Source organism: Psittacula echo (assembly GCF_963264785.1).
Source record: "Psittacula echo genome assembly, chromosome: 9".
In the NCBI taxonomy this organism is placed as follows: domain Eukaryota; kingdom Metazoa; phylum Chordata; class Aves; order Psittaciformes; family Psittacidae; genus Psittacula; species Psittacula echo.
Window position 1 is genome coordinate 20596268 of NC_137745.1, and position 26625 is coordinate 20622892.

A 26625-nucleotide genomic window follows, 5' to 3' on the forward strand; every position below is an offset into this window, starting at 1 on the left:
CCAGCTCTCACTGCCAGCAAGTGCGCAGTCCTGGCTGGGGGGTCCCCAGCTCTGGTCCCGCTGCGCAAGTGGAGGCTGGCGATGGCAGAGGTGCTCAGGGGCCGGTGTGGAGGGGAAGGGTGGGCAGGAGAAAGCAGCGATGTGCGGCAGCGCAGCCGCGTTCCGGGCGTGCGAACCCGGGGCTGCCGGTCCCACGCTGAGAGCCGGTCCCACGCCCGGCGGTTGAGCAGCCTCTCCGCCAGGGGGCGCCCGGCGGGATTGGCTGGAGCTGCGGGTGCTCGGGCAGGTCCTGGCAGCTTCGTCCCAAGCGCACGGTACCGGGCGCGGGGCAGCACCGATCCGCTGTACCGGGACGGTCCCGCCGGACAGAGCCCGCCCGGTGCCAGCCCCCGCTGGCGGCCCGAGGTCCCGCGCGGCTCCGCGGGGCCTACATGCCCGCTCTGCGCAGCCGCTGCGCCGCGTGAGGCTGGCAGGACCTTCCGCGTATCCCATCAGGCTCTGCGCGCGGCCCCGCCTCTCTCTCTCGGCGGGGCCTGCCGCGAAAGGCGCAATACCGCTCCCGGTGAGTTCTCATCCGCCGCCATCCGCTGCCCCCACGGGTCCGCTCCCCTCCCCTCCACCATCCGCCTTCCCCGCGGTGCGGGCCCCTAGGGCCGGGACCTCCGTGGCGGGCCTTGGCGAGGCGGTGACCGGGTAACGGGGGCTCCGCCTTGGCGTGAGCTGGGGCCTGACCGGGGTCGCGGTTCGGGCCCGGCCCGGGCGAAACCGCAGCGCTCTCTCGGCAAAGCGGCGCCGGAGCGTGTGCGCCAAACCCGGCACGTTCAGCGGCAGCGCCGCGAGCTCCGGCCCGTGCCCGTCAGACGGCGCAGACCCCCCTGCGCTGCCCCTGCATGTGACGGGTTTGGCGCACACGCTCCGGCTCCGCTCTGCTGAGGGGGAGCTGAAGCAGCACCGCTTGCTCAGGGTGGGGAGGGGTACGTGAATAGGGCCGCGGGCAACCTCCCAGGATCGCATCTGGAGAGCTCTCAGTGCTCTGCCAGCTTCGGAGGCGGGAGGCAGAGGCACTGCAGGCGAACACCCATTCCCTCGCTAGCCTCCGGAGTGGCCCGCGAGTGGAAGGCAGTCTGCGACACGCGCTGTAGGCCGGCAGTGCGTAACCTCTGTGCGGGGCCGCCCTGCTGACACCGGTCCCGTTTGCCTTAGGCACCATGCCTGCCCTCAGGCCTCTCGTGAAACCTAAGATCGTCAAGAAGAGGACCAAGAAGTTCATCCGGCATCAGTCTGATCGCTATGTCAAGATCAAGGTAAAATCTCACTGGGGAAGCTCGTGAGGATGTGAATTCTGGGACGGCTGGGCACAGCTGCCTCGGGATTGGTGGTGAATTAAGGCATGAAAGGTGCAGGGCTGTGCTGTCATGGCCTGGCACGGTGGATCAGACAGGCTGGAGCTGTCACCTGGAGGCTGTTGCCTTCATGTTGCTCTCAGAACTGCTCCCTGCAGTAAATGTTTTCTGCTTTTCTCCAGCGCAACTGGCGCAAACCGAGGGGCATTGATAACAGAGTTCGCCGGCGCTTCAAGGGCCAGATCCTGATGCCCAACATCGGTTATGGCAGCAACAAGAAGACCAAGCACATGCTGCCCACTGGCTTCAGGAAGTTCCTGGTCCACAACGTCAAGGAGCTGGAGGTGCTCATGATGAGCAACAAGTAAGTCTGCGGGGGAAAGGCAGCGCAATCGGGGGACGTGGACACGAGGGAAGCTGTTGCTTTCAAGAGCATGAAGGTTGTCTCAGTTTCCCCAGCAGCACACCTGTGGGGTCCTGGGTTGTGAACTCCTCCTTTGGTCACAGAATCCAAGGTTGGAAGGGACCTCAGGGATCATCTGTGCAGTCTTTCTAGGTGAAGCACAGTGTCACAGAGGTGGCAAACAGCTCAATACGTGCACCACTGATAAAGCAGCAATTGGAGAGCTCTGGCTTCATGTGCCTGTTCAGGCACAGGCCTGAGTCCACGTGTGGCACTTTCAGAACAAAGTAAAAAGAGTAATAATTAACACTTAAACACTGCCTCTTACTGGCTGTTTGTTCACCAGAGGAAGAGCAGAAGGGTCTCGCTGTGCTGAGCTCCTGCCTCAGGCTGTGATGGTCGGGCTTGATGATGGTGTGGTTCAGCTCCCGTGTTGTGACACTTCTGTTTTCTGCTGCATCCTGCTGCTGCCAGCGGGATGGCTCTGAAACACTTTGCTTTGCCTTGGCTGCTGTGGGAGCTGAGCCTGATGTACTCTGTGTTCCAAACAGGTCGTACTGCGCAGAGATTGCTCACAACGTGTCTTCCAAGAACCGGAAAATAATCGTGGAGAGGGCGGCCCAGCTCGCCATCAAGATCACCAACCCCAACGCCAGGCTGCGCAGCGAGGAGAACGAATAGAGCAGCCTCTGCCTCCAAGATGTATTTAATAAAGTGTAAAACAGACTGGGGCGGGTGTTGTGAATGGCCGGAGGGAAGGGCTGGGGCTGGGGGCAGCGAGTGGCTCTGCTGTACCACTGGCTCATGTGTGTCGCTGTGGCAGCAAATGGTGAGTTCAGGAGGACACACAGCTCCGCAAGCACAGGTTTATTTTTTATACCATTCAAACAATGGGCGTTCTTTCACACACGCTATAAATATTCTTCACACCAACCACTCTGTCATAAACGGAGAAATGAAAGGTCACTGCAGCTCCAGGGCCGCAGGCACTGTGTCATGGTGGCCTTTCCACACCCTGTCTTTTAAGGCCACTTAGTTCCTCTGTGCAATGTGGGGTTTGGCCACAACAGCCACACAATTAAGTTTTCAAGTGACAGAGGGTTAGTGGGGCTGCTCATGAGCTTGCACCTTTGGCTGTTGTCACCCCTCTTCTGTGACACTTAAATACTGAGCACCAGCTCTCCTGCTGCTGTTTGTGGCACGAAGTCAGCACAGATCTGTGCCTTTGTGGCTAGTCACAACACAAACACTGAGCTACTCGAGGGGGAAAGACAAGGCAGTGTTAAATGCAAAGTCAAGCCTAGTGCAAGTTTTTTACTATAACACAAACTATCTTGCTCCAAAGATGGCTGGTTGAGGTATTTGCAGCCAAATGCAAGGAACACAAGCTGCCAGTGCCATGGTGGAGCTGAGGCTGGGCAGGTAACCCCACGCAGCACCTGCAGCGTGGCTCCTGCACATCTCCCATTGAAGCAGGGCCTGTGGCTGTGGTGCTCATTGGTAATTACAGACATGACTGCTGGTTCTCAGCCCTGTTGTCTAGTGAAACAATACATTCTTCAGGCAGTTTGGGGTAGAAAGTGCATGTGCAGTGGTTAAAAAAAACCATTTAAAACTATTTGTCCTGCAGGAAGGTAATATTTCAGGAAGTTTTCATTTCCCAGGGAACCATGCTCAATTTCAATTGCTTTGTACACCCCTTAAAAACACGAGGATATTCCTCTCCTCAGCCCTCCCCTGTGTAAGGACCGTTCAGTTCCCTCCTCTCATGTCTCTCTGCAGTCAGCGAGGTGTCTGGTGCTGCTGGGACCAGACACTTACTCTTGTCAGTGCTAGTGACTTACAAGTGGCTGCTGCAGCAGAGCCCAGCTCGATGGTGTTCCGTGTCTTCAACCTCCTCGTCCCATCAGGGTATCTGTTGGGTTAGTGCACAGCGAGGGCAAGAAGGTGGCGGAGTAAATGGGCAGACCTTAGCTCATGTCCATTGACTCGGAAGTGGGGAGGGAGGTAGAATCCTTCTGAATGCTCTCAAAGAGCGATGCCATTTCAGGACTGGATCTGATCTGAGATGAAAACTCAGCCATCACTGGACTTTTCTCTACTTCAGGGATGGTCAGGAGAGCAGCCACGGCTCTCATGGCGGATCGCTTCAGTTCGTCCTGTTTCTCAAACTCCTGCTTCACAGAACCGGCTTTAACCTACAAACCCAAAGCAGTTTTCATTTAGAAAAGGTGGTGCAGGCAGGAGGAAGAGGACACGCAGCAGAGACAGAGCCAAGCAGAGCACTGTCCCACCAGAGGAGTGGGGATCAGCTGCTCACCAGCAGGTATGGGCAGCCAGCAGCAGAGGCTCGTGCAAAACCCACCCCGGTGCATCCCACTCCTTGGTCTCACCTTTGTGGAGCAGGTTGCCCGGAGTGGCTCAACCAGTCTTTCAAGCCGCTGCAGCACGGCGCTGGGGCAGAGCGTGGACAGCCGAGCCAGCATGATGAAAGTCAGCATCTACACCAGGATGAAGGAGAAAACTGCCTTACTTGGCTGCACCGGCTGGCCCCAGGCCTGCAGTGAGGATCCACTGCTGGGGCTGTGTGGCCACTCTCCCTGCAGCAACGTGTAGCACCCACAGGGCTGTGAGTCCGTGTGCATTTGTGCAAGGGGGGTTAGTGAGACCTTTGGGTGCATCAGACACGCAGGCACTGGCAGCCAGCGCACTGGAGTTGCCCGTCTGGGCTGGGGTCCCCGGCATGCATCCAGCTGTGGGGCCATCAATGACAATGCTAGCTCTTTGTTAATAGAGTGTCACTGCCACACTGAGAAAGTGACAAATCACAAGTTTTAAGGCAGAAGAAACTTATTTTAGACTTCATTAAGTCTCCTATAAACCCAGCTACACCGGGGTTGTGTTTTCAAGGCCACCAGGGTCAAGCTAGAGCTGAACAGTCCCAGATGAAGGCTGTGGCAATTGCACAGAACAGGAACTGGCATGGCAGGAGCACTCCATGCTGTGGTGACACACCAGCTCAGTTCGAGCCCAGATCCTAGAGAAGGAATTACACGAGGGACATGCCTGCCCTCCCACAGCTCGGGCACAGCACCTACCCGAACGTCATAGTGATCCTTTAGTCCATCCTCCACATGGTTCAGGTACTCGTAGATATCCAGTCGGTCGAGGCAGCTTTCCAGCAGCGTGTACATGCATTCAAAAGCAGCCTTCCTCACATCAAGGCCATCATCCACTGTGTGCTTGAATGGCCCCATTTCTACCTTAACAAGACAGAAACCCATCCGTCACCAGGCAGCAGAGGGGCAAGAGCCTCGCTGGGCTTCACGCACTGTGTCTGCCTTGCTGCACCCAGAAGATTGTGGCCGTACCTCCCGGATGAGCTCCCGTCGGACCTTTGTTTCGTTGTACAGGCTGGGGAGAACGGCAGGGAGCAGATCGCGGATTAGAGACGGTTTGTTGTGAGCAGCAGAATTAAACAAGGCTAAAGCCACGCGTCGAACATTCAGGTCCGGGTCCTGGAGAGTTTTTAAGAAGTCACCTGTGGGACAAGACCGCACCAGTCAGTCCTGCTGCAGCGATGAAGAAGTGTTTAAAAGTAATCACAGCGTGTCCGAAAGAGTCTGGTTATGAAAACACCTCGGCTAAAGTAACTCCAGAGGCACAGCCTAGCACAGATATCACAGTATCGCAGTATGCTAGAGAGTGGAAGGGACCTCAAAAGATCATCTAGTCCAATCCCCCTGCCGGAGCAGGAACACCTAGATAAGGTTACATAGGAATGTGTCCAGGAGGGTTTTGAATGTCTCCAGAGAAGGAGACTCCACAACCCCCCTGGCCAGCCTGTTCCAGTGTTCCTTCATTTGGGATATGGTGAATGGAAGAGACACCACTTCCCTGCATTTGGCCATAAAACATGCCCCATGATTCCAGCTGCCTCATCCTGAAATCAAACCAGAAGCTTTGGTATTCAAGGAAGCTGGGGTATGGTTTTTTTTCTTAAGGAACTTACACTCCCTAAAAACCTGTCGCCAGTGGAACATGCCTGAGAGCACGGCATGAGAGCATTCAATGAGGACCCATGTGACAGTGTTGCTCTTTAATCCCAAAAGCAGATAAACGCAGATAAGAAATAACTGGATTAGATGAGGTTCACATAGGTGTGAAAAATCCCAGGGCTGCAGTGACACCTAACCTCTCACATTCCCAGGTCACTGCCCTACCTATGCAGCCTTTCAGGAGAGCATCAATGGGCTGAGGTTGGTCTGCAATTGTGAATTTGACTGCAGTCACCACTGTGCTCCGGGCATGGGGAGAGCCTGCAGTGAGGATGGAGAGAAAAAACAGTGAAGGATCAAGAGGCAAAATCACTGCTGTGACTCTGTAGTGCACATTCTGCTCTCAGTCACATCACACATGCATTGAAGAGACAGGAGAACTAGATTTGTCCTAACAACCTCCTTGTTTAAACCCTTCTCCCACACGCTCTCCATGTGCAGCCCATCTGCTAACACCCTCCTGCCCCCCATGCAAACCAGTGCTTCTCCAACCCCCCTGCAGAGACCCCTCTTGTTGCTTTCTCTCCTCTGCAGACTGGCTTTGCTCCCTGTTGTACCCACCAGCAGTTTACAAGGGGGATCCCCCGCTCTCCCACCGCCCTGCCCTTACCTGATGGCAGCTGGTTTTTCAGCCGGGGCAGCAGCTCAGAGGGATTCACCAGAGTCAGCTTCCCCAAGCACTCGGCCACCACATTGCGTGTCCCCTCCTCTGTGCACTCACAGTGCTTGAAAAGGAGAGCCCAGATATCCTCCACGTAGGGTTTGAGGCTGTCAGCCGGGGAGGCACTGATCACTTCTTTCAGAGAGTGCAGCAGGAGGTACTGCCTCTTGGGCTGGCTTCCAATCTCTTTCAGCATGAACGGAAGATACTCCTTAAGATTCCCAACGCTGACGTTCCCCAGCGCGTAGGAAGCGGCGGATTTCACCTCTTCGCTGCTGGATGTGAATGCTTCCAGGATGACAGTTTTGAGCTCCCGCTGAGCACTGAGGTTGGTGGTGCGCCCCATCTCTGCCAGCGAGAGGAAAGCCAGCACCTTCACCGCACAGCTGGACTTGGGGGTCTTTACATCCTGGATAAAGCGGTTCACTGTCGCAGGGGCTTCCTTGGGGCAGGCTGAGGACAGGGCTGCCACACACTTCGCAACAGAGTAATAGGCCTGTTTGTGTAGCGTTGGAGCCGCAGCTGCACCGGAGCAGTAAATGGGCGCAGTCAGCTGCTTCAGCAGCTCCGCGTACCCCACGGGGGCCGCCTTCGCCAGCACCAGAGCGTGGAAGAAGTCTATGATGGCATTCAGAGCCCCTCCCTGAAGCAAAGGCGAATGGATGAGCTGCAGGATTTCAGCAAGAACTGAGCTGCTGATCTTAGAGATGCAGGAGGGATAAACCTGAGCCAAAGTAGTAAGGAACATGACAGCCACCTGGGAAACATGCATGTCATTCTCAGTGATTAAAGCAGGGAGCTCCATCAGGACAGACTCTATCATGGCAGGCTTGAGGCTGTCACTATAGTTCTTCACCAGGATGTCTAGGGCAGTCAGGGTGCTCAGCTTCAAGGCACGTTGATTCTTTCTCAAGAAGGAAGCTAGAATGGGGAAACCTTCCCCTAGGATGGGTCTCAAATCTATCTTAAGTGGAGAACTAGCAATTAAGGTTAATGCCTTGACTGTTGTCAATCTGGTGATTTCATTTTTGAGCCTCTCTAGAAATACCTTCAAGGTTGGCTGGAGATCAGTGCTTAAATGGTCTCCCAGGTTGTAAATAATCTGTCCCATGCAGGAGATGGCACGCTCCTTCACCTCCTGGTCGATGTCAGCTGCCTTCAGCCGCTTCAGAGTACCAGGGAAAAGGTCCTTCACGTAAGGCTTGGCATCAAAAGTGCAGGATTTGTCCAATGGCCTGATAACTTTCACAAGTTGCTGAGTAACCAGCAGGGCTTCGGAAGTGATCTTATAAAAGGGGTCTCCGATACAGGTCACAACAGGAGGTAGCAGGCTTTTGATATGAGGATGGAATACCTCCGGCTGATGGTTGCAAAGAAGAACGTGAAGGAAGGACAGTGTGTCGATCCTCATGTTGGAGGAGCTGGATTTATCGGCCAAGGAGAAAACAATTCCTGCTCGGAAGAGATGAGAAGGACTGCGTCTTATTGCAGCAAGCGGTTTTATCACACCCCCGCACAAGGACACAACTGGAATTGGTTTTATTTCTTTCTTTCTTTCCTCTCACCACCCAAGAGATGCATGCCCAGAGAGAGGGCTACTCTCCTTGCTGACTTCCTGCTTTCCAGGACCTGGCAGTTCAGACATAACTGGTCTCTGCAGCAGTCCTGGGTGGCTGCAAACACTTCTTAGAAAGGTAATTTACAAAGCTACCCCGGGCCGAGTGGAGAAGGGACGGTTCATCAAGTGCAAGGAAGTATGAGAGAATGGCATGAAACTAAGGCTGGGAAAGCCTAGTCCCAACAGCAGGCACTCCAGGCAGCGGGAACGCCCCTTCCTGAGCTTTTCATTTTCCCTATTCCACTGTCAGAAGTCTTCTAGAAGCTGGGGCTGTGTGTTCAGCTGGTTTTATATCTGTTAGCACTGTTCGGAACACAACTGTGGCCCCTTACACACAGACTGCCTTTGCAGAAGGGAGGTACTTCCAAGTCCAATTTCTGTGGCACATATTTCCCAGAAGACTTAATGGGAAGCATTTACAACAGAGCTGCTTGCCCCACCTGAGGTCGTGCCTGACTCTTGATTTGAATGGGTTTTTCCAAAGAGGGAGGTGCACGGATCTGGCCTGGGGATAAGCACAGGAGAATGTTTCTATATGCACTATACAGTCACTCCAAAAGCAGAGGCAGGACCTAAGTATTGGAGCCCCTCAGCAGTGGAATGCTGCATGAGCCTACAGGCAGGAGAGCTCAGGGAAAAACGTGGTGCTGCAAATTAAATAAGCAGCCAATACAAACTGGGTTTTTTAAATGCCACTGCATTTTGTAAAAGAGAACATCACTCATTACTGACCCCAGCAGCAACAGCTTAACTCCAGTGAGTTTTAGCTCTCCTAAAAGCACCTCTTCAGGGGACTGTGGAAATGGACTTGATATTCCTATCCTGGCATTCAGTGGTAGGCAGAGGCCAGGATTGGTCTGGGAGCTGTTTGGCACATCAACAAAGCAGAACTTGATGTGGATGTCCTGATGCTGAACAGCACATACAGGAATCAAACTGGAACACGCAGGCAAGGAGCATATGTGGTAGCATTGGCCAACTCTGCTCCTTCACCCCCTAGTCCACCAAGCTTACCAGGAACGAGTGCAGGGACATGATCTGCCAGGCACCCGGGAAGGACATTGGCCAATTCTGTCAGGAGGCTGAAACAACCCTGTCGAGATTTGATGCTCTTTTCTTTGAGCTGCTTGTGCAAGGCCTTGACAATGTTGGGGACCTGCAGTTTGAAAAAGAAATCCAGAAACACACACATCAGTCACTCGGCTTCCAGTGCACAGAGCAGCTCATTCAGCTGTGCCAGTGGCACTAACAGCATGAGGACAAGCGGGAGCGCAGCATGGAACAGTGCACCCCATCACTGGAGCACGGGCTGGGCTGGAATACCAGGTAGGACACAGGAGGGGACACTATTCTTCTTTTCCATGTTCTACAGACAGACTAAGCAGCCCTTCCTGAAGCCAAGGTTATCCCCTAACACAGAAGCTTAAGGAACCACAACAAAATGATCAGACCAGGACACACTGCTAAAGGAGCTCAGAATTTTGTGATTCCTTCATTCTCTGCTGTTTAAGGATCTAGCCCCATCCCTGTATTGAAACCTGACAGCGATTCAGTGAAATCAAAATCACAGGGCTGAGGTGCAAGTTGTTTAAATGAACACCTTATAATGAATGATGTAATTTCATTTTGGAAGGGATTTTAATCCTCCTGCTTCAGGGACTTGCCAGTCAGTGATAGGCAGCATTAGCCAGAAAAAGCTGCTCTCGTGGTCATGCTACTCTATAACGACATAGTTACTTCCAATGTTTCTTTTGTTTTCTGAAATGACACATGTGGAGCACAGTGTTAGCAAGGACCCTGGGACAGGCAGAGTCCTGATCAGCACGTGTGCCTAAATTATGCCAAATGCAATTACTCCAGCATTGTTCCGAATTAAAGCAGTGTGTCAGAGAAAGTGCTTCCACTATTGTCTGAGCAGCAGTGATGTACAGACTGTGTATGGCCACAGCCAGCTCCCCTGGAAGGCACTAGCTGTTCTCCTGTGATGAATATGCATGCATGCCCTCCTGCACCTGCTGACGAGACCCAAACCTCACTGAGTTTCCCATGGCTTCCTCCAGTCTATTTCTACAGCTTATTCAACAAGTTTCCTAGCTACCTTCTCATGCTTAACTACTGGCTTTATTCATTGGTGGCACAGTACCTACTTCTCTTTATTCTGACTGAATCCAGCCACCAGCTTCTCACTCACCTGGTTCTGAAGCATCCTCAGAGGAACATCATCTTTGCCAGATGCATCGGCCGCATGCAGCCAGCTCTGGATGGGCAGCGTTTGCCTCAGCAAGGAGATGTAAGCACTGAAGATGTCAGCTTTGACATTCTCCTCCCTCTCTTTGAATCTGCTTATCAAGACCGGCGAAAGGGTTTTGTAGAAGTCCTGCAGGAGGTCATGCCTGCTGCTGACAATGGCCTCCAGGCACTTGGCTGCAGACCTGCGGACCTTCCAGCTGATGTCATCATCATCGCTGTACTCATCATCGCTTTCTGGAGAGAAGGGAAAACAAGGAGCACTGTTATAGGAGACCCGTTATGAGCTTGAGGATCGCCTGACCCTCAGAGCTGCCCTCTCCAGTGACCAGACACCCGATGCCAGTAAGTCACACGTATCTGGGAACACGGAATGGTCCAGAATGGCCCGTCCCTACAGGCGTCACTACCAGCCAATATGAGCCGGGGCTGCTCTGCAGCAGATTCTTCATTTCCAAGTAAGAGCTGACAGAGAATGAACCTGAATGTTGCAGCCCTCACTGGCTGCTTCAGCTCAGGCACTGAGGCTTTTGTTGTGAAGGGAGAATGAGGTTCCCATATTTTAACACCAGAAACGTGTAAATATTTGTCTTAGCAATTCCTGAATGGCACAACACAGTGTAACGATTTACTGTGTTATTGACAGAACATTCAACATGTTCTCCAGGAAGCAGGCCAGGATTTTACCCCATTAGTATGAAAGCAAACAAAAACGCTTTTTTCCAAGAAACTTGTTCTAACTTTTGCTCTTAGAAGCTATAAATAGAGACATTATGAAATATCATCTATAACTACCAGGTATTAAAGGTACCCCTTTAGGGAGAAATGTTAACCCAGTGTTCTGCAGAGCACAGTCATCCTCACAAGCAGGCACCTTGCTCTTCATCCTCCCCATTTTCAGTTTCCATCATCTCTTCCTCCTCCTCATTATCATAGTTGTAGTTTGGGTCAAAGGTGATGTACTTCAAACATAACCCCATCACATTAGGGATGTGAGGGTCCATCTCCTTTGGGCACCTGTCACGACAAATGAAAATCCTAAGAGTTAAGAAATAAAAGACTGAGCTATTTTAAATATCCAAATAACGTATTTAACCTCAAAAGGATCCCAAAATGCTTCACGAACTACATGAACATTTTGCTAACATGAGTTAAAGTGGAGCTGCTCCTTCCTGCAAGAGCACGTTCCCTGGGGAGGATGAAATGACTTCTGTAAGGAAAAAAAGATAAACTGCCTTCACCACATGGGCAAATCCTCCCCCCACGGGCAAAAACCTCAGCACTCTGCAGGGCTCCCTTAACAAGTCAAGCAGGAAATGTCTGACCAAAGAACGGGAGAGCTGCAGGTCAACAGCAGAGCTGAGCCCCCTTCCTGTCCTCCAGGCATTAGGAGACCCGCAGATCCCTCTTGCTGAGGAATCCTTCAGGGACAAGGAAAACTCCCATTCCTGCAGAACCATTTCAGAAACACCCCCTCACACGCTGAGGCAAACCAGCTCATAACTCAAGCCCAACTCTGCACATGAAGAAGGTATTTAATTTGTGAACTGCTTTTGCCAACAGGTACACACATAGAAAGGAACTCCACCCTGGATGCTGAACATATGGAATTCTCACTAGGAGGACATGTTGCACAGCATGGTGCATGGCTGTTCCTCGAGGGCACACACCTTCTCACAAAAGACTCAAAGGCCTGAAAGCAATACTCTCTCAGCTCATCATCTTCCACGTTACAGTACCGAACAATCAGAGGAATTATCTTCTCCAGATGTTCTCCTGGGAAAGACAGAGTAAGCAGCAGTGAAAAACCATTCCAGCCTTCACTCATGAGAGCTGACAGCTCACACATCTGCCACTTCCCTCGTGTGCCGGGCAGAGCATTCCTCCTCAGCACCGCCAGGGCGAGGAGCCAGCAGCCCACCAACAGCCAGCCCTGCAGGGGTTTTCAGCAGAAGAACCCTGGTCCCTGCCTTCAGCCCCCTGCTGGCATTTCAGACATGGAAAGAGCTGCCATTAGAGATCTAGGACCTAATCTCAGCTCTGGCAGGTCTTTAGACACATAATACAATACGTTGCCCTCCGTTTCTCCTCTCATTTAAAATGCGGTGAATCCACTGACCTAATTCAGGGAGGGAAGCACTGCAAGACCTTGAGATGAAATCACTACAGAAGGGCAGCCAGAGGATTACTTGGTGCCTCCTTCCTTCCAAGTGGAGATCAGAAAGCCAGGTCAGAACCACAGAAGGAATCACAAAGCACAAGCCAATAATACGTTAGCAATAGCGTGAGCAGACTTATTTTACCACTAAAAGGAGCAGCTCTACGACAGATGCATGATTCCCAGCATCATTTCATCATTACCTATGCGATGACCAGCCTGCCTGCTGATGCTAGCAACACACTGAATGTATGTCCTCGTAGTAGAAGTAGACTCGTTCCTCTTCAGCTCAGCAAGCAAATGCTCAGTGAGCTCTGAGAAGATGCTTCCGCTGCAGGTCAAGACAAGATGTCCCAAGGCAATGATGGCCCTTTTCCGTACTGCCAGCCTGGGGCTTGTCAGCTGGGGCAGGAGGCAGTTCAGGATGGAGGAATGGAAAGAGTAGAGTGTTCCCCCTAGTCTACAATCAACAAAATAAGGCAGAAGTTAAAAGTCAAAGCCTCAGAGGAAAAGCCCTTTTGCCAGCAAAAAACCATAGAACTGTTTCAGCCCTGAAGAACCTGTGGATGTTGTGGGGAGGGAGGTTTGGCACCCTGGTCTGAACATTCACTTGCTCGCATTTGACACACAGGGAAAGGTTACTTGTCTCCATCATGGAGGAGCTTGATTTTGCCCGTGTCCTTCTGGATGACCGGGGGTTTGTCAATCATTTCCTGCATGCAGTTGACAGATGACACTGTCACTCTGACTCATGTAACCAGAGAAAGAGGCATCCAGGAGAAAAAATGCATGTGCAAACCGATCAGAGGGCTAAAATAAACTTCCCTGCTTTGCCCTCTCCCTCCCTACATGTGTTTGAACTGAGCCTCTGTGGGATCCATCACCAATGTTACTGCCACTCCCAAGCACAGAAGGGCTCAGCATGTCATCCCTCATCCCTGCTAAGGAATCTGCTCTGCTGAGATATTCCCCAGTGGCAGCCAACCCAAACCTTTAAGTCCTCGTAGTAGGATTAGGGAAATAGAGAAATCAAAAGCAAACACAGCCCCCTGCAGAAGGTAATCCTTTAGTACCTGCTCAGCATATCTGACAGGATGTCAAGGGCCTCCAGCTGCACGGACACATCCTCCTGCTTGCCAATGGCTCCTGTCAGCTGGGCTGTGATCTTTTTGCACACATTTGCTGTCATAGTGGAGCCTGCAAGAGGGAGATTTTTTTCCCCACTGTCAATTCAAAATAAGTCTTTTTACTGCTAAGAACCATTCGATTCCTTCTACATTAGGAAGGGAAATCACCCCTGGGAGACCTAACCAGCACAGCAGTCAGGTTTTGTTTGAGATGGTGGATACATGCTGCACATACTCCCCCTGTGGTACCATGCAGTAACTATCTGGAAGAAGCTTCTCAGGCAGCGTCTTTTACCCTAAAGCACTTTGGCTGTCTCCCAGTCAGCTCCCAGGCCCATCAATGCAGGGAGCAGGGCTGGGTGAGAAGGTTCTGGCATGGTTTTCACATTTTTAACTTGAAAATGTTCAGTTTCAACAAACCAAGGTTTTCTCCATAGGAAGAGCAGTCTTGACAGAAACTGTTTCTCAGCTCCATGCTGAAAGTTAAGGATAGCGCTGCATAAATCTGTCTCAAAATAGTATTTAACCCAGGTTCAAGAATGTGTTGAGACTACAACTGCAGTCTAAAACCTCCATCTCCCGCAGTCCAGACTGACATCTAGGTATCAGTTTAGTCTTCACGCTGGGCTGTGCCTGTCCCAACAGTGGGTTTTATTGTGTGGTTTTCCCAGTTTGTTCAGTGCAAATTATAAGGAGCTTCCAATTCCATAAAGCTTTCAAAGGAAGGGACAATTGCTTCCCAAGCCATTCTGAACAGCCTCCGTGATGCAACAGAGCCAAGAAGAAGTGGAATGTCCCTGGAATATCATGAGCTGCTGAACAGCACTGCAAGAGGAGACTGCCTCAGACGTATGCTGCTTTGTAGTCATTGTTTCAAACCTTCCCTTTGCTCCAGCAGCACCACAGCAACAGCAACCACATGGACTGGGGTTCAGGGTGAGGAAAGCATGTGCGGAGATGTTCAACCTCTCCATTTTGCAGCAAACCCACACTGCTTTTGCTGCCTCCCACCCACACAGCATCAATCCTAACCCTTCAGGAGCTGACTTATCTCTTGCTGCCCTAAACCAGCTGCAGTTCATGTGATCTATGTTAAATAAGGAATTCTGAAAGGATGGCTCACAAGAGCTGAATGTTCTGCAGAAATGCAGAGAGCAGTTCAGCAAGCCCCTGCATGCTGATCCTACTTCTCCTCTCCACCTAAAATCCAGCAGCCCAGCAGCACTGCCACAGCCACCCACCACGAAGGAACAACAGATACATCAGCTGGCTACGGAGGAAATGGAAGTCTCCAGGAGCAGTCAGGAGCCCTGGTCTAGCTGAGCTGCAGACAGGAGGTGGTGCAGTGCTGGCACTGCTGGGATCACACAGGGTAGTGCATTGCTGACATAAGGACCTGCCAGAACAGCGCTACCGTGACATATACAGGATGCTGTAGGATTGCTGTAGACAAAAATGGATTTCTCCAAGAACTCAGATGCCGTTTCAAACTTCAGTATCCCCCAGGTGACCAGGTCAAGTTTTCATTTCATCCCATCTTTAGTCACATTGGTGCCTCAGCTCCTACTCTCTCTCCTTATTTCACTAGCTTTCCTCTAGCAGGTGCATAAGGAATCTGTAACTTCCAGGCTCTGAACTACCTCTTTTCCTCTGTTTCCCAAAGGTCGCGATTCCTGTTGTCTCAGTGAGACAAACAGGGACAGACATTTTACCTGTAGAAGTTGGTGGCAGCTCAGAGATAACTGTTTTCAGTCCAATGCTGGAGATATCTCGCAGCTGCTCCTTGTCTGACAACATGTTTGTGCACAGCGTATCCACGATGGTTTCCACCTGATACTCCTTCACCTTGCCAACCAGCGGGCCCAGACTGCGGAAGGAGAAGAGAAGCCAGTCAGAACAAAGAGAAAGAGGGATGCTTTAACCATCAGAAGGGATGCTCAGGCTCACTCCTCCTGAAAGGCAGCTCAGCCCCAAGTCCAGTAATGCAAAGGGTATGGAACACCTATGCACAGGTAGCTGTCTCCCTGCTGGTACAGCACTATTACCCCTGACAGCATGCTGAACCCAGAGTTCACTAAGCAAACTCACGCAGCCTGTTCTGTGTAAGAATACTTCTAAACTTTACAATCAGGACAACAACAACAACCATTTAGAGTCTGAAATACAAGAATTAGAGAAGAAATACTAAATACTGAGACCTTGTGCGAGTAGTGTTCAATCTCACAGCTCATTATGCAGAAAAGAATGGATAGCTGTCCCTGCCTTATTGGCAGACACTGTGGCACACAGAACCTGAGGAACTCACCTAAACTGCAAACAAACCCACAGAACCAGAAACAGGACAATTTTTCGTATGGATTTCAAATTTGTGGAATTTTGGGGGATGAAGTATGATTTCAGCTTTCCTCTGAAGAAATAAGATCATAGTTTTAGATGATAAAAATGAACTGCAAGACCTCTCAGTAGTTTCCTAACTTACTCCTGAATCCTGATGTGGGCTGAACAGATCCACACTTGGGCCTAATCCACCTGCCAGTGTCCTTCAGACCACATTTCTCCTTCTTAGAGATCCTTGCACCTGGCTGGGAATAACTGACTGGACATTAACTGCTAATTCAACCACAGATAAACAGACCATGACATTTGTACTCTGTTCGGTGCCCAACCATTTGCTTTAATGAACAGAATAAACAAACCCAAAGCAAGCAGAGACAGGAACAGGGCCAGGAGAAGTCAGGACAGTAGGAATTAAAAAGAAAGGGCCAGAGGTCACAGGGAGAGTACAGGGACAGAAGCAGTATATGGATAAAAGAAGGGAATGTGAATAAGATCCACAGTAGGAAGCAATACAGGAACCCAAGGTTGTCTTTAAGTGGCCCACCTTTCTGGAGCCCTGTGGTGAACTGACCCATTCAATTGCATTTCTAGAATGAACACTGGGGGAAAGAGACAGGAAAGAACATGTCAGCGGTGGGATCACTTCATCAAGTGATTCAGTAGTAAAGGAACCTTCTGCCTTTTCCAGTTGGGTTTAAAAAAATATTGAAACTGTCAACAGCAAAGCAGCAGCACAGGCTGCACTGGGACTCAGCACAGGGAAAGAACCCATGTGCAATATAAACGTTAATGAAAATGCCCTTGAAGAGTAGGATTTGGACCTCAAATTCATATGCCATTTTTGAAAGGCTATAAGTGTTCAGTACCATCTCTATCAAAGACAGGACCACTGGGAAATTCAGCACTGGATTTCAAAGGAGAGAAACTTCATGGCCCCAGATTTTAAACTGGACTTCCCTCCAAAGAAATAAAATCTTAGTCATGCTACTTGTAATATGGCAAGATTCATAATATAAACACTGAGCTGTTTCCAAAACCCCCTACCGCCTCACCAGGGAGACATGTATGCTCACTGGTTGTACCAGCAGAGAAAGAGACTGCTTGCCCAGCATGAGAGACACCCTGCAAAGGGAGCTCTCAGCAAGCTGCCAGTGCTGCAGGGCTGGGCTCCACTCACAAACACTCTCTGCAGCCTGAGACAGCTCTGTTACTGCCAGGGAGGATGGGAACTGCTGCCAAGGCTCTTACCACTTGACAGCGAGGTTCTGTACTTCCCCATTTTTATCCTCCAGCAACTTCAAAAGCATCTTCACAACTTTTTTTTCGCTGTCTTCATCCAGTTTTATTGAATCTTTCTGCAGTTCCATCATCAGGTCGTTGGTGGCCATAAACCTGAAAGAACATACAGCAGAAGTGGATTGCCTGATCCACAGACACATGAGCATTTCCTTCCCATCACTTTGGACAAATGAAAACACACTTTCAAAAAGTAACTTACACTCCTTTACACAATCCAGTCCAGTCTGAAGAATAAGGCACAAAGAATTTACTATCCTACAAGTGTAAAACTCAGACAGAGGCAGCTGGTGAAAAGGTTCAGCTACACAATATGTGAAAATGAAAAACGTAGGTTCTCGCCTCTCCATAAGATACATGGCAGCGATGGGGTAACCTAAAACTCTACAACTGGCACCCAGCTGTTGTTTTTCCCAGTCACTAAATCAAGCTGGTTAATTCTGCTAGCAAAAAATCAGGGTGGGTTTTCTCACCAATTGCCCAGCCTAGGAAAACCAGTCTGGAGTCTATGAATGTGCCTGGCTCTGCTCTTTTTGGCATACCTAGCACTGATAGTACGACCCCACACATGGAAAAGGCCTATCAAGTTCAGAAACAAAGGATAAAGTAAAGACTCCATGCAAACTATACCTTAGAAGTCCCCTGGGCTGTATTTAGATTGTTACGAGCAAAACCAAGCAAGTATTCATCACTGCAGCTCAGAAGGAAAAACACCCAGCTGACTGTTAGCCAACGTAATGTTCCAACAGGGACAATGTCAAAATGGGTACTAGGAAGTTCAGGGAAGTATTTGTGTTCCTGGGAGCAAGAAATGTAAAAGATACTACCGGAGAAGCCTGAGGTTCTGAGAAACCTCTGTGTGGTTATTGTGTATCAGCTGCTTTCCAATGTTAGCTCCAGCACCGGGATGGACGTCTAAAAGGACCCCCAGAGAAGCAATTCCCTCTCGCTTGCCAAACAACCCCTCCATTCTAAATCAGGCTCTGATGTAATTCTCTCAGCATGCAAGAGCCCTCATGTACCAGGGCAACATTCGTGTCCTCCATCTGCAGCCTGTTCTGGAGCAGCAGGTATCAGGTACATCTGGAGGGAAGGGACTGCTGTGGCGGCAACAGCCTAAAATCCAGGATGGGAAAAACACACGATCTGATTCTGATTCTGCATAAGCCACTAAAGCTGCACGTGCAGCTCAACCTCTGTCTGCAACAACCATAACCAATTATGGCCACAGGCTGAGCTGAGTCTTCCAGGGCAACACATCCCACTCTTGACTCACTCACTACCTGCTGCCATCCTGCCCACGGGACCTCGGACACTGCCACATGGATCCATCCAGGACAGGGGAGCACATGAAACCTGGACCTGCAACTGCCCGTGCAGCTGAAGACAGACAATGGACTCAGGTCTGACTGTGTGCCGGGAGGAAATGGCCCTGGAACACCCCTGTGATATGCCCTGTGTTGGGCACATCTTGTTTGGAGTATTAACCATAAACCCTTTGAACAAACACTGCAACTACTCCATCACTGACCAGTTTAAAAAGTGCCTGTTCTAACAGCAGAAAAACAGCAGCAGCCTCTGCAAAAATCAACCTATTTGGGGATACTGCTACTCCCTCTCTTCTCAGAGACCTCAAAATACCAAGTCTGGCACAAACGGTAACTTCCAGGTTGATGCAGAGAGAGCGATGTGCTCACGGGTGAAATCCATCACACTTGCTCATTTCAACAATTATTTAGGGAATGTTTTAGGGATCAAACCCTAAGGTCATTTTTTCTGCTGATGCAGACTAAAAAAATCTCAGTCCTGCCACAGGAGTGCTCACCGCCTGCCTACGAACAGCTCTGAGGCGATCTGAGGACAGCCAAAACCTGCAGCACCCACCCCCGGGGAGCCGGTGGCTCCGGGCCTCAGCCTTCTTCATGCTCTGACCTAACAGAAAAACAAGCTAAGAAGCATTTCGGCGTTTCTGCTGCCATGTTCTTCACCTGCAGAGCAAACACGGGTCTGAAGCCTGCCTGTCAACACTCTTATTCCCCCTCTCACTGTGTTCCTTCACTTTCATTACGCAGGGATCCAGGCACGGGAGGGGAACGTTTTTTATCCTGCGCTGCCCGCTCAGCCAGAACAACGCAGCCGGCTTGGAACGGTGTCAATAAACCGGACCAACACCTCCTGCACGCCCCGATCGCACCCGGCACTGCCCGCTCCTTGCGCCCAGGGACCCCAGCGCCCGAGGACCCCGCACCGGGAAGGGGCCCTCCCGTGGGAACCCCCCCCGCGCCGGCCCCGGGAGGCTGCCGCCGGCCCGTCCCGGCCTGGCCTTGGTGCCGGTCGGCGGAGCCCGCACCTGAAGTCCTTGTCGGTGGAGGTCATCTTCTCCAGCAGGCTGGAGATGTGGTACGACGCGCTGGCCATCGCGGCGGCCGGCGGGAAGATGGCGCCGGGCCGGGGTCCCCGCTCCCCTCAGGGCCGCATCGGCCGGGCGCCCCCCTGAGGCTGGAGTGGCCCCGCCGGCCGGGAGCGGGGCGGAGCGGCGGAGGGCTGTGACCGCGGGCCCGGCCGGTGCCTGCCCCCGGCAGGCGGGACAGGGCAGACAACCCCGGCCAGACCCCGCGCTCCGGCCCGGCCCCGCGGGAGCGCCTCGGGGCACTCAGGGTCCCGGAGGAGGCGGTGCGGTCCGGGTGTTCGGGCCGTGGCACAGCCGGTGCGTTGCCGCCGGTCGCCGCTGCCCGCCCGCCGGTGGAGCCCCGCGGAACGCCGGAACCCCGGCGTGGCGGAACCTCGTGGCACGGGCGGGCGGGGCGCGGCGGGGCCGTTCGGGTGTGGGACCGCCGTGCCACGTCTGAGCTGCGCCGCCGGGAGCTCCACGGGTTCGCCGCCGTCGCCGCAGCCATGGTAGGCCCGGGCCGGGGGGCGAAGGGGGTCGCGGGGCAGAGGGGGGGCTCCGGTGCCCGTCAGAGCGATGGCGGGCGGAGAACCGGCGGTGTCCGCGGTGCTCGGGCCGAGCAGGCGGGCCCGGCCTCCCGGGCACGGCACAAGGTTTGTCTCTGCTCACCCGCAGGTCTCGGTCATTAACACGGTGGACACCTCGCACGAGGACATGATCGTAAGTGCCGAACCGGTGCCCCCCCGCCCTTCGGGACGTGCGCGCCGGGATGCGGCTCCCGTGAGGAGCGCGATCGGGAATTCGGGCAGCGCCGGTTCGTTCCGTACGGACACGGCCACGCGGCTACCGGGGAACGGCGCGAAGCTGCGGTTGTCCCGCCCAGGTTCGCTTGTGCCCGCTTCTATAGACCACCACGCGTGCGTGTAGTGAACGGGACGGAACTGGGGCAGGTGACACTGCGACCTTTCCTCCGCCCCGCACGGGTGTGTGAGCGCCCGGAAACGGCCGCGTACAGCAAGATCCGAGTAATGTGCAGGAGCGAGGAGCCCGCTTAGGGAACAAAGTGCCAAATGTAAATACGAGGCGTCGGTATCCTCACACCCGCTTCATGTGTTAACAAACAAAAACATGTAACTGCTGCAGGCTCTGCAGCCGGTGGCACAGATTTCCTGTCCTCCCCTGAAAACACTGCACATCCCTGCTCCGGATTCCTCAGATTTCACCTGTGTAACCTTTGCGTGGTAAAAGCAGCAGCTCAGTGACTTGCCTAGCTCATCTGGGCTGTTGAACCCATCCTCTCTGACCTGCTGGGCTGGGACCCACCACGCTGGGGAACCCCATCTGTTCGCCATTCTCACCCCTATGTCTCAGATGTAGTCAGGTCATTTAACAGAGCAGCATCGCCTGCGCTGACAGCAGGTTTCCTGTCCCCTGCAGCACGATGCTCAGATGGATTACTATGGCACCCGGTTGGCGACCTGCTCTTCAGACAGATCTGTGAAGATCTTCGATGTTCGGAATGGAGGGCAGATCCTCATTGCGGACCTGAGAGGGTAAAGTGTCGGAAAGGGGAGATTTTAACTGTGGAAGTGTTTCATGTTTTGTCACTTTGCTGTTTGGCAATGTAAGATGAGGGTAAATTCCTCCAAGTTAATAATGACTCTGGTGGTTGTTGCTGAACAAAAGACAAAGTCAGGCTCTCCCCAGTAACGTTGTTGGTTGCAGGCATGAAGGTCCCGTGTGGCAGGTTGCGTGGGCTCACCCAATGTATGGAAATATCCTGGCCTCCTGCTCCTACGACAGGAAGGTTATCGTCTGGAAAGAGGAAAATGGCACTTGGGAAAAGACCTATGAATACACAGGGCATGACTCCTCAGGTATGAGGGGTCTGGAGCTGTGAGTGAGACTGGGGATGTGAGAGGAGTGGGGTGAGATTGGAATAAATCTGTTGGTGTTAAGGAGGAAAGTCTCTGTCAGTGGGGATAAATTAGTGGAGAGTCAGTAAATCTGTTCCATGTACACAGGACATTTATGTCAGGTCGTGTAGCTGCAAAACCTCCAGTCCTGGTTCATCCCTTGTCTGCCTAGGAGTTGTTTTACAGATAAATCAGCTTTCAGATAAACAAGACAGTTGGGTACTGAATTCTTGGGGGAAATCCTCTGTGTGTCTACTGCAGGGAGAAAGAAAGGAGGATTTTGGCATGCTGTTTTGTTGTGCAATGGAGACTGTTTTGTCCAGATGATTGGTCCTTGAGGTACAGATCTAAGAAGGCTCCAGCTTTGTTGTGTTACTGATCTAAATGACTACTGATCTACTGACTCCAAATACTGCTTGCCAGTCAGTTTTTGTTCTGGAGTCAGCAATGCTCTTTGCTGTTGCAGGGGGTAGTCAGTCTTTAATCTCTCATTAAGGTGCTCTTTTGGTGTTCTAATTCTAAAAGGGTGCCAAAAATAAAAGCAGTTTTCTGTCATTCAGTAAAATTCATTGACTGGCTTTGCTGAAATTCAGGAATGTCAAGACTGTTATTCCTAGCTCTTCAAGCTGCTCACTTTCAGTAGCTGTAGTCTTAGTGTATGGTGTAGTCAGTTTTAGGGAGTGACCTTAGTGTAATACTGCTTGTCCCTTCCCAGTGAACTCTGTCTGCTGGGCGCCGCATGACTATGGGTTAATCCTGGCCTGCGGGAGCTCTGATGGGGCCATCTCCTTACTGAGCTACACGGGTGATGGACAGTGGGAGGTCAAAAAGATCAGCAATGCACACACGGTGAGTCTGTCCCTTCAAGCAGCACAGAGTCCTTGGAGCCACACATAAACACTGAGCTGAGGCCTCAAAGAACTGTAGAGTAGATAAATACTGAACTGCAATGGAATGATGTGAAACAGTTTCCGGAATTGGGACAACTTGCTTTAAATTACTCCAGAGTGGGAAGGTATACAATGCAGTCACTAAAATGCAGTAGAAAACCAGAGGTGTAAAGGTTACTAAACAACACTGATAATACCTGTTTATTAAGCATTAACATTAAATACAGTGCTGGAAGTTACCTGGTAGGAAATGGCTTTGGTCCTAAGAACATCTGTGCCAACTAACTGTGAATAAACTGGAGCTGGGAAAATGCAGGGCTCATGCTTATCCCAAAATAGTGGGGATTTTTGCTTAAGCAGAACTTCATAAGCTGATGGCAGCATAAGCTGTCAGTAAGGGGAAATGGGGCTCCAGATAAAAGGTTCCTGCATTCCTGAATCTTTGAAACTGTGTGTGTCTGGTGTCTTTCCAGTTTCTGTCTCTGTGCCCACTGTTTATATATCCAAGATGATATTTGCACATAGAACAGTTGATGATATTTGCACATAGAACTTGGTGACCTGAGGGGTTCTGAGTAAGTGCCTTACTGAGATAGGCCATATCTGGATGTCTTGTTCATCCCGTGTCTATCCAGCATTGTGCAAGACTCCTGCTTTCTCAAGATGGCTTATTCCACCCCAGGCAGAGAGTATGTGAGGTGTCCTTCACCCCCTCAGCAGCTTTTTTTTTAGTGTGTTTAAGCAACTGCTAATAGAGTCATTTTTTTATCAACTAGATTGGCTGTAATGCAGTTAGCTGGGCTCCTGCTGTTGTCCCGGGAAGCCTTATAGAGCAACCGTCTGGTCAGAAACCAAACTACATCAAAAGATTTGCATCTGGTGGCTGTGACAACCTTGTCAAGATCTGGAAGTAAGTGCTCTGTTGCCAGGCTTCAGAACTCACAAAAGCTGATACTCTTGATAGTCTCTTCAAGTCCCTGTTAGTATCTCAAGATTTTCAGCATCTCTGCTTTCATCTTTGAATTACTGTCTTAGAGAAGTGATTTAAAATTAGAAACAACTTAGTGATGTGCAGTCTCTCACATGGTTACAGCAATTTGTGTCAGCCCTGCTTCATCTTAACTTGGAAAGTGGTTTTCTGATTGTCTTTGATTGCTGCTGTCACTTGGGCAATATAGCAGATTTCTGTGCGATAACTGAAGATCAAACACTCTTTGCCTGGGCTGCTTTCTGTCCTCTGGAAGGGATTTTGTCTGTTTAAGTCATAGAGCTTTTGGAGGAGAGTGAGGAACACTTGTGCTTTGTATTATCTGGATAAACCTGGAGTCTGAAAACCGAAGCCTTCCAGAACAGGGGATGAGAATTGTGACGGCTGCTGCTGCCTTCCTGACTGTGTAGCTGTGTTTTCAGGGAGGAAGATGGCCAGTGGAAAGAAGAGCAGAAGCTGGAGGCTCACAGTGACTGGGTTCGAGATGTAGCCTGGGCTCCATCCATAGGTTTGCCCACAAGCACCATTGCTAGCTGCTCACAGGTGAGGCTTCCCTTGAGGTGACAGAGGTAGGCTCAGTGCCCTTGCTCCCTGGAACATGTCCTCTGGACAATCCTTTGCTGTTATCTGGGTCTGTGCACAAGAACCTTCGGGTTCTCTTTCCTCCCAAACTCGGAAGCCCAGTAGAAACATTTATGTTTATGTGTGTGGCTCTGTACCAAAGACTGTCTTTTATTCTGAAAATCATGAGCAGAATGATCTCACATTGAGGAAAACCTTCAAACTAACATCATATTTTAATGTCTCTGGATCAAAACCACTGAACTTCCAGCTACATATACTACTTTCTAGTAACTGGCATTCTTAATCAGCCCTGATGTCCTCAACCTTTACCTTGACTGTGGTGTTTGCTGCTAATCATTCTGTAAATGTTGTTTTCCTATTAAGAAGACTACTGAGTAAGCTGCTACCTTGCTGTCACGTGGCTGGAAAGAAAAATTCATGCTGGGGAAAAAAATCAGCTGTTACATAGATATTTTGTGAGCATTTCTGGTATTTGCAAGTCATCCTTGGTACGCAGCTTTCTCACCAGAGTGCCGTACTCCTGTCTTGCTTGTAGCTGTAGTAAGAAACCAGCCCCTTTGTTGAGCAAAAACCCCTGTAGACACATCAGGGGCTCATATCAGAGCTGTGGGTTGGAAGCATAGCTCCAAGTGCCATCGAGGTGGGGTCTTCTGTGTTGTACCTGGTGGTCCCACCAACCCAGTCTGCTTCTCTAGGATGGCAGAGTGTTCATCTGGACATGTGACGATGCCTCTGGAAATTCCTGGTCACCGAAGCTGCTGCACAAGTTCAATGATGTTGTCTGGCATGTGAGTTGGTCCATTACTGCCAACATCCTTGCAGTGTCTGGAGGAGACAATAAGGTGAGTAACTCTGCCTTGGCTTGTGCTCATGCATGCCGTGTTTTCGGAAGAGCTGAGATGAGACAGGCAGTTGTCACGTCTGGTTGAGACAGGACTTTGCTGCAAGGGTGGCATTTTCCTTTTGATTTATCAAGAGGGGAGGAAGACCCTGACCTTCAGCAAACCACATGTACTGCATTGTTAGTATTTAAATGCAGGCTTCACTTCCTTTGGAAGGGTACTAACAGAACTCACATACTCTCCCCTTACCACTGGATGATTACTCAGTAGACAGCAACAAATAACTGATACTTAGAGCAGTGCTGCAGTGCTTGATTTCTGTAGTTGTAGACTGTCACCAAGCCGGTGCTGTGGTGGTTGTGAGGAACAGACTGTACTTTAAGGCTGAAACTTCTTCCTGGTCTCATTTTGAGGTGACGCTGTGGAAGGAGTCGGTGGATGGACTGTGGGCGTGCATCAGCGATGTCAACAAGGGCCAAGGCGGGGTGTCTGCCGCTGCAGAGGGGCAGCAAAACGAGCAGTGACGTCCCAGCTGCAGCACGTGGTCGCTCTGATCCGCAGCGTTTCTTGAACCGGATGAGAACTGATTTTATCTAAACTGGACGTGAACACGGGAAACAATTACCTGATCTTAGGAGCACTCTGTAACTATTCCTGGGAGGCTACAATATGTTGATTATCGGCCTGAATTGACATTCCCTTAAATTTAAGGTAAAGAGCAAAGTACTGTGCCTTATACTACTCCTTGATGCTGTGGAAGTTGTACCCTGCTTTTTGGGTTTACGGATCAGATTTAAGTGGATGTGGTGTAGTCAGACTTCAAGCTCCTGGGCAGGAACAGGAGGCAGCTGTCAAGAGTGGTGAGATGCAAGCTGCTTTGTGCAAGGGGACAAATACTCTGTCCCTGCAGAGGCCAGAACTTTGCTTCAGGTGAGGGAAGGGCTGGTGGAGTTCTTATCGTTGGATGGCAGCGTGCTGGCCAGCCCTGCTAACAGGGAAGTGGTGCTTGATCCTCCTGAAAATAATATGCTTGGATAGGTGAAAATCTCTGTGCTTTCCTCAAGGTGAAAAGGAGTAGTGGAACGCACATGTCTTGCTTTATAATGTTCTCAAACTTGGTTATTTAACCAACATCAATAAATCAGACCGTAATTTGAAGATCAGGGGGTTTTTTTAGCCACACTTGTGTACTGTACCTCAGGTTTGTTGTTGAGATACCAAGAGAATAAAGCCCTATTGGTTAAGCTGAGTGTGCTGCATTCAATAAGCCGGCTGCGGTCTGCCTCTGCGCAAGTGCTGGTGACGGTGTGCTCGGTAGTGGCTGTGCCAGGCTGGGGCAGTGTCAGTCTCTAGCACGGTGACGCTGTGTATAGTGTAAGAAAACCCAAGGCTTTCAATTAAACTTGGCCCCATTGCACCCCACGGGTCCATCCTTGCCACCCCCAGGTCCCCAGCACTTGTGCCGAGGTGACACCAGGTGGCAGCAGGTGACCAGCATGGGGAGATGCTGCAGCACCCGTGTTCCTGTTTTGTGTTCAGAGCTGGGTGCACTCGGGGTCAAATTATCTCCTTCCATAACATGTCCAGACTTTGAAGTTTAAGGGCAAGCCACCCCTGAAAGGAGTTAAATCATTAACTTGTTTTGCAAGAGCCTTGGTCTGGCCCTGCAAGCAAACCCCGCTCTGTGCGTGGGCACACTGTCACCAGCTCACAAAGGCTGTTTCTGAGCTCTGGCTCAGGGCAGGGATAATGTGAGGGACCTGAAAG

General features: G+C 51.1%; 3 protein-coding genes across 6 annotated transcripts; 2 read left to right on the plus strand and 1 right to left on the minus strand.

Moving 5' to 3' along the window:
* The first annotated feature begins 405 nt into the window (after positions 1-405).
* On the plus strand, positions 406-2472 carry RPL32 (ribosomal protein L32). The gene is made up of 4 exons (XM_080625745.1): positions 406-562; positions 1204-1304; positions 1526-1707; positions 2298-2472. The coding sequence occupies exons 2-4, from the start codon at positions 1209-1211 to the stop codon at positions 2425-2427; spliced, it is 408 nt and encodes a 135-aa protein (XP_080481871.1). The 5' UTR covers positions 406-562; positions 1204-1208; the 3' UTR covers positions 2428-2472.
* A 155-nt stretch (positions 2473-2627) lies between these two features.
* LOC308225178 (cullin-associated NEDD8-dissociated protein 1-like) lies at positions 2628-19737 on the minus strand. Of its 3 annotated transcripts, XM_080625730.1 has the most exons (16): positions 19599-19737; positions 17201-17344; positions 16497-16551; positions 15328-15482; positions 13562-13685; positions 12692-12948; positions 12001-12106; positions 11205-11347; positions 10275-10567; positions 9098-9239; positions 6415-7917; positions 5970-6065; positions 5118-5287; positions 4845-5009; positions 4140-4247; positions 2628-3944 (listed from the first exon to the last, which is right to left on the minus strand). In XM_080625730.1, the coding sequence occupies exons 2-16, from the start codon at positions 17229-17231 to the stop codon at positions 3717-3719; spliced, it is 3576 nt and encodes a 1191-aa protein (XP_080481856.1). In that variant the 5' UTR covers positions 17232-17344; positions 19599-19737; the 3' UTR covers positions 2628-3716. The 3 variants fall into 3 exon arrangements, 2 of the variants coding, with proteins under 2 accessions (XP_080481856.1, XP_080481855.1); XM_080625729.1 differs by lacking the exon at positions 16497-16551; XR_013957681.1 differs by lacking the exons at positions 2628-3944; positions 16497-16551 and having other exon boundaries at positions 4144-4247; positions 4845-5005.
* Positions 19738-20044: 307 nt separating this feature from the next.
* SEC13 (SEC13 homolog, nuclear pore and COPII coat complex component) lies at positions 20045-26102 on the plus strand. Of its 2 annotated transcripts, none has more exons than XM_080625744.1 (9): positions 20045-20146; positions 20313-20520; positions 21075-21190; positions 21363-21514; positions 22269-22402; positions 23220-23353; positions 23854-23974; positions 24712-24858; positions 25272-26102. In XM_080625744.1, the coding sequence occupies exons 3-9, from the start codon at positions 21087-21089 to the stop codon at positions 25380-25382; spliced, it is 903 nt and encodes a 300-aa protein (XP_080481870.1). In that variant the 5' UTR covers positions 20045-20146; positions 20313-20520; positions 21075-21086; the 3' UTR covers positions 25383-26102. The 2 variants fall into 2 exon arrangements, with proteins under 2 accessions (XP_080481870.1, XP_080481869.1); XM_080625743.1 differs by having other exon boundaries at positions 20074-20146; positions 20313-20357.
* Positions 26103-26625: the final 523 nt, after the last annotated feature.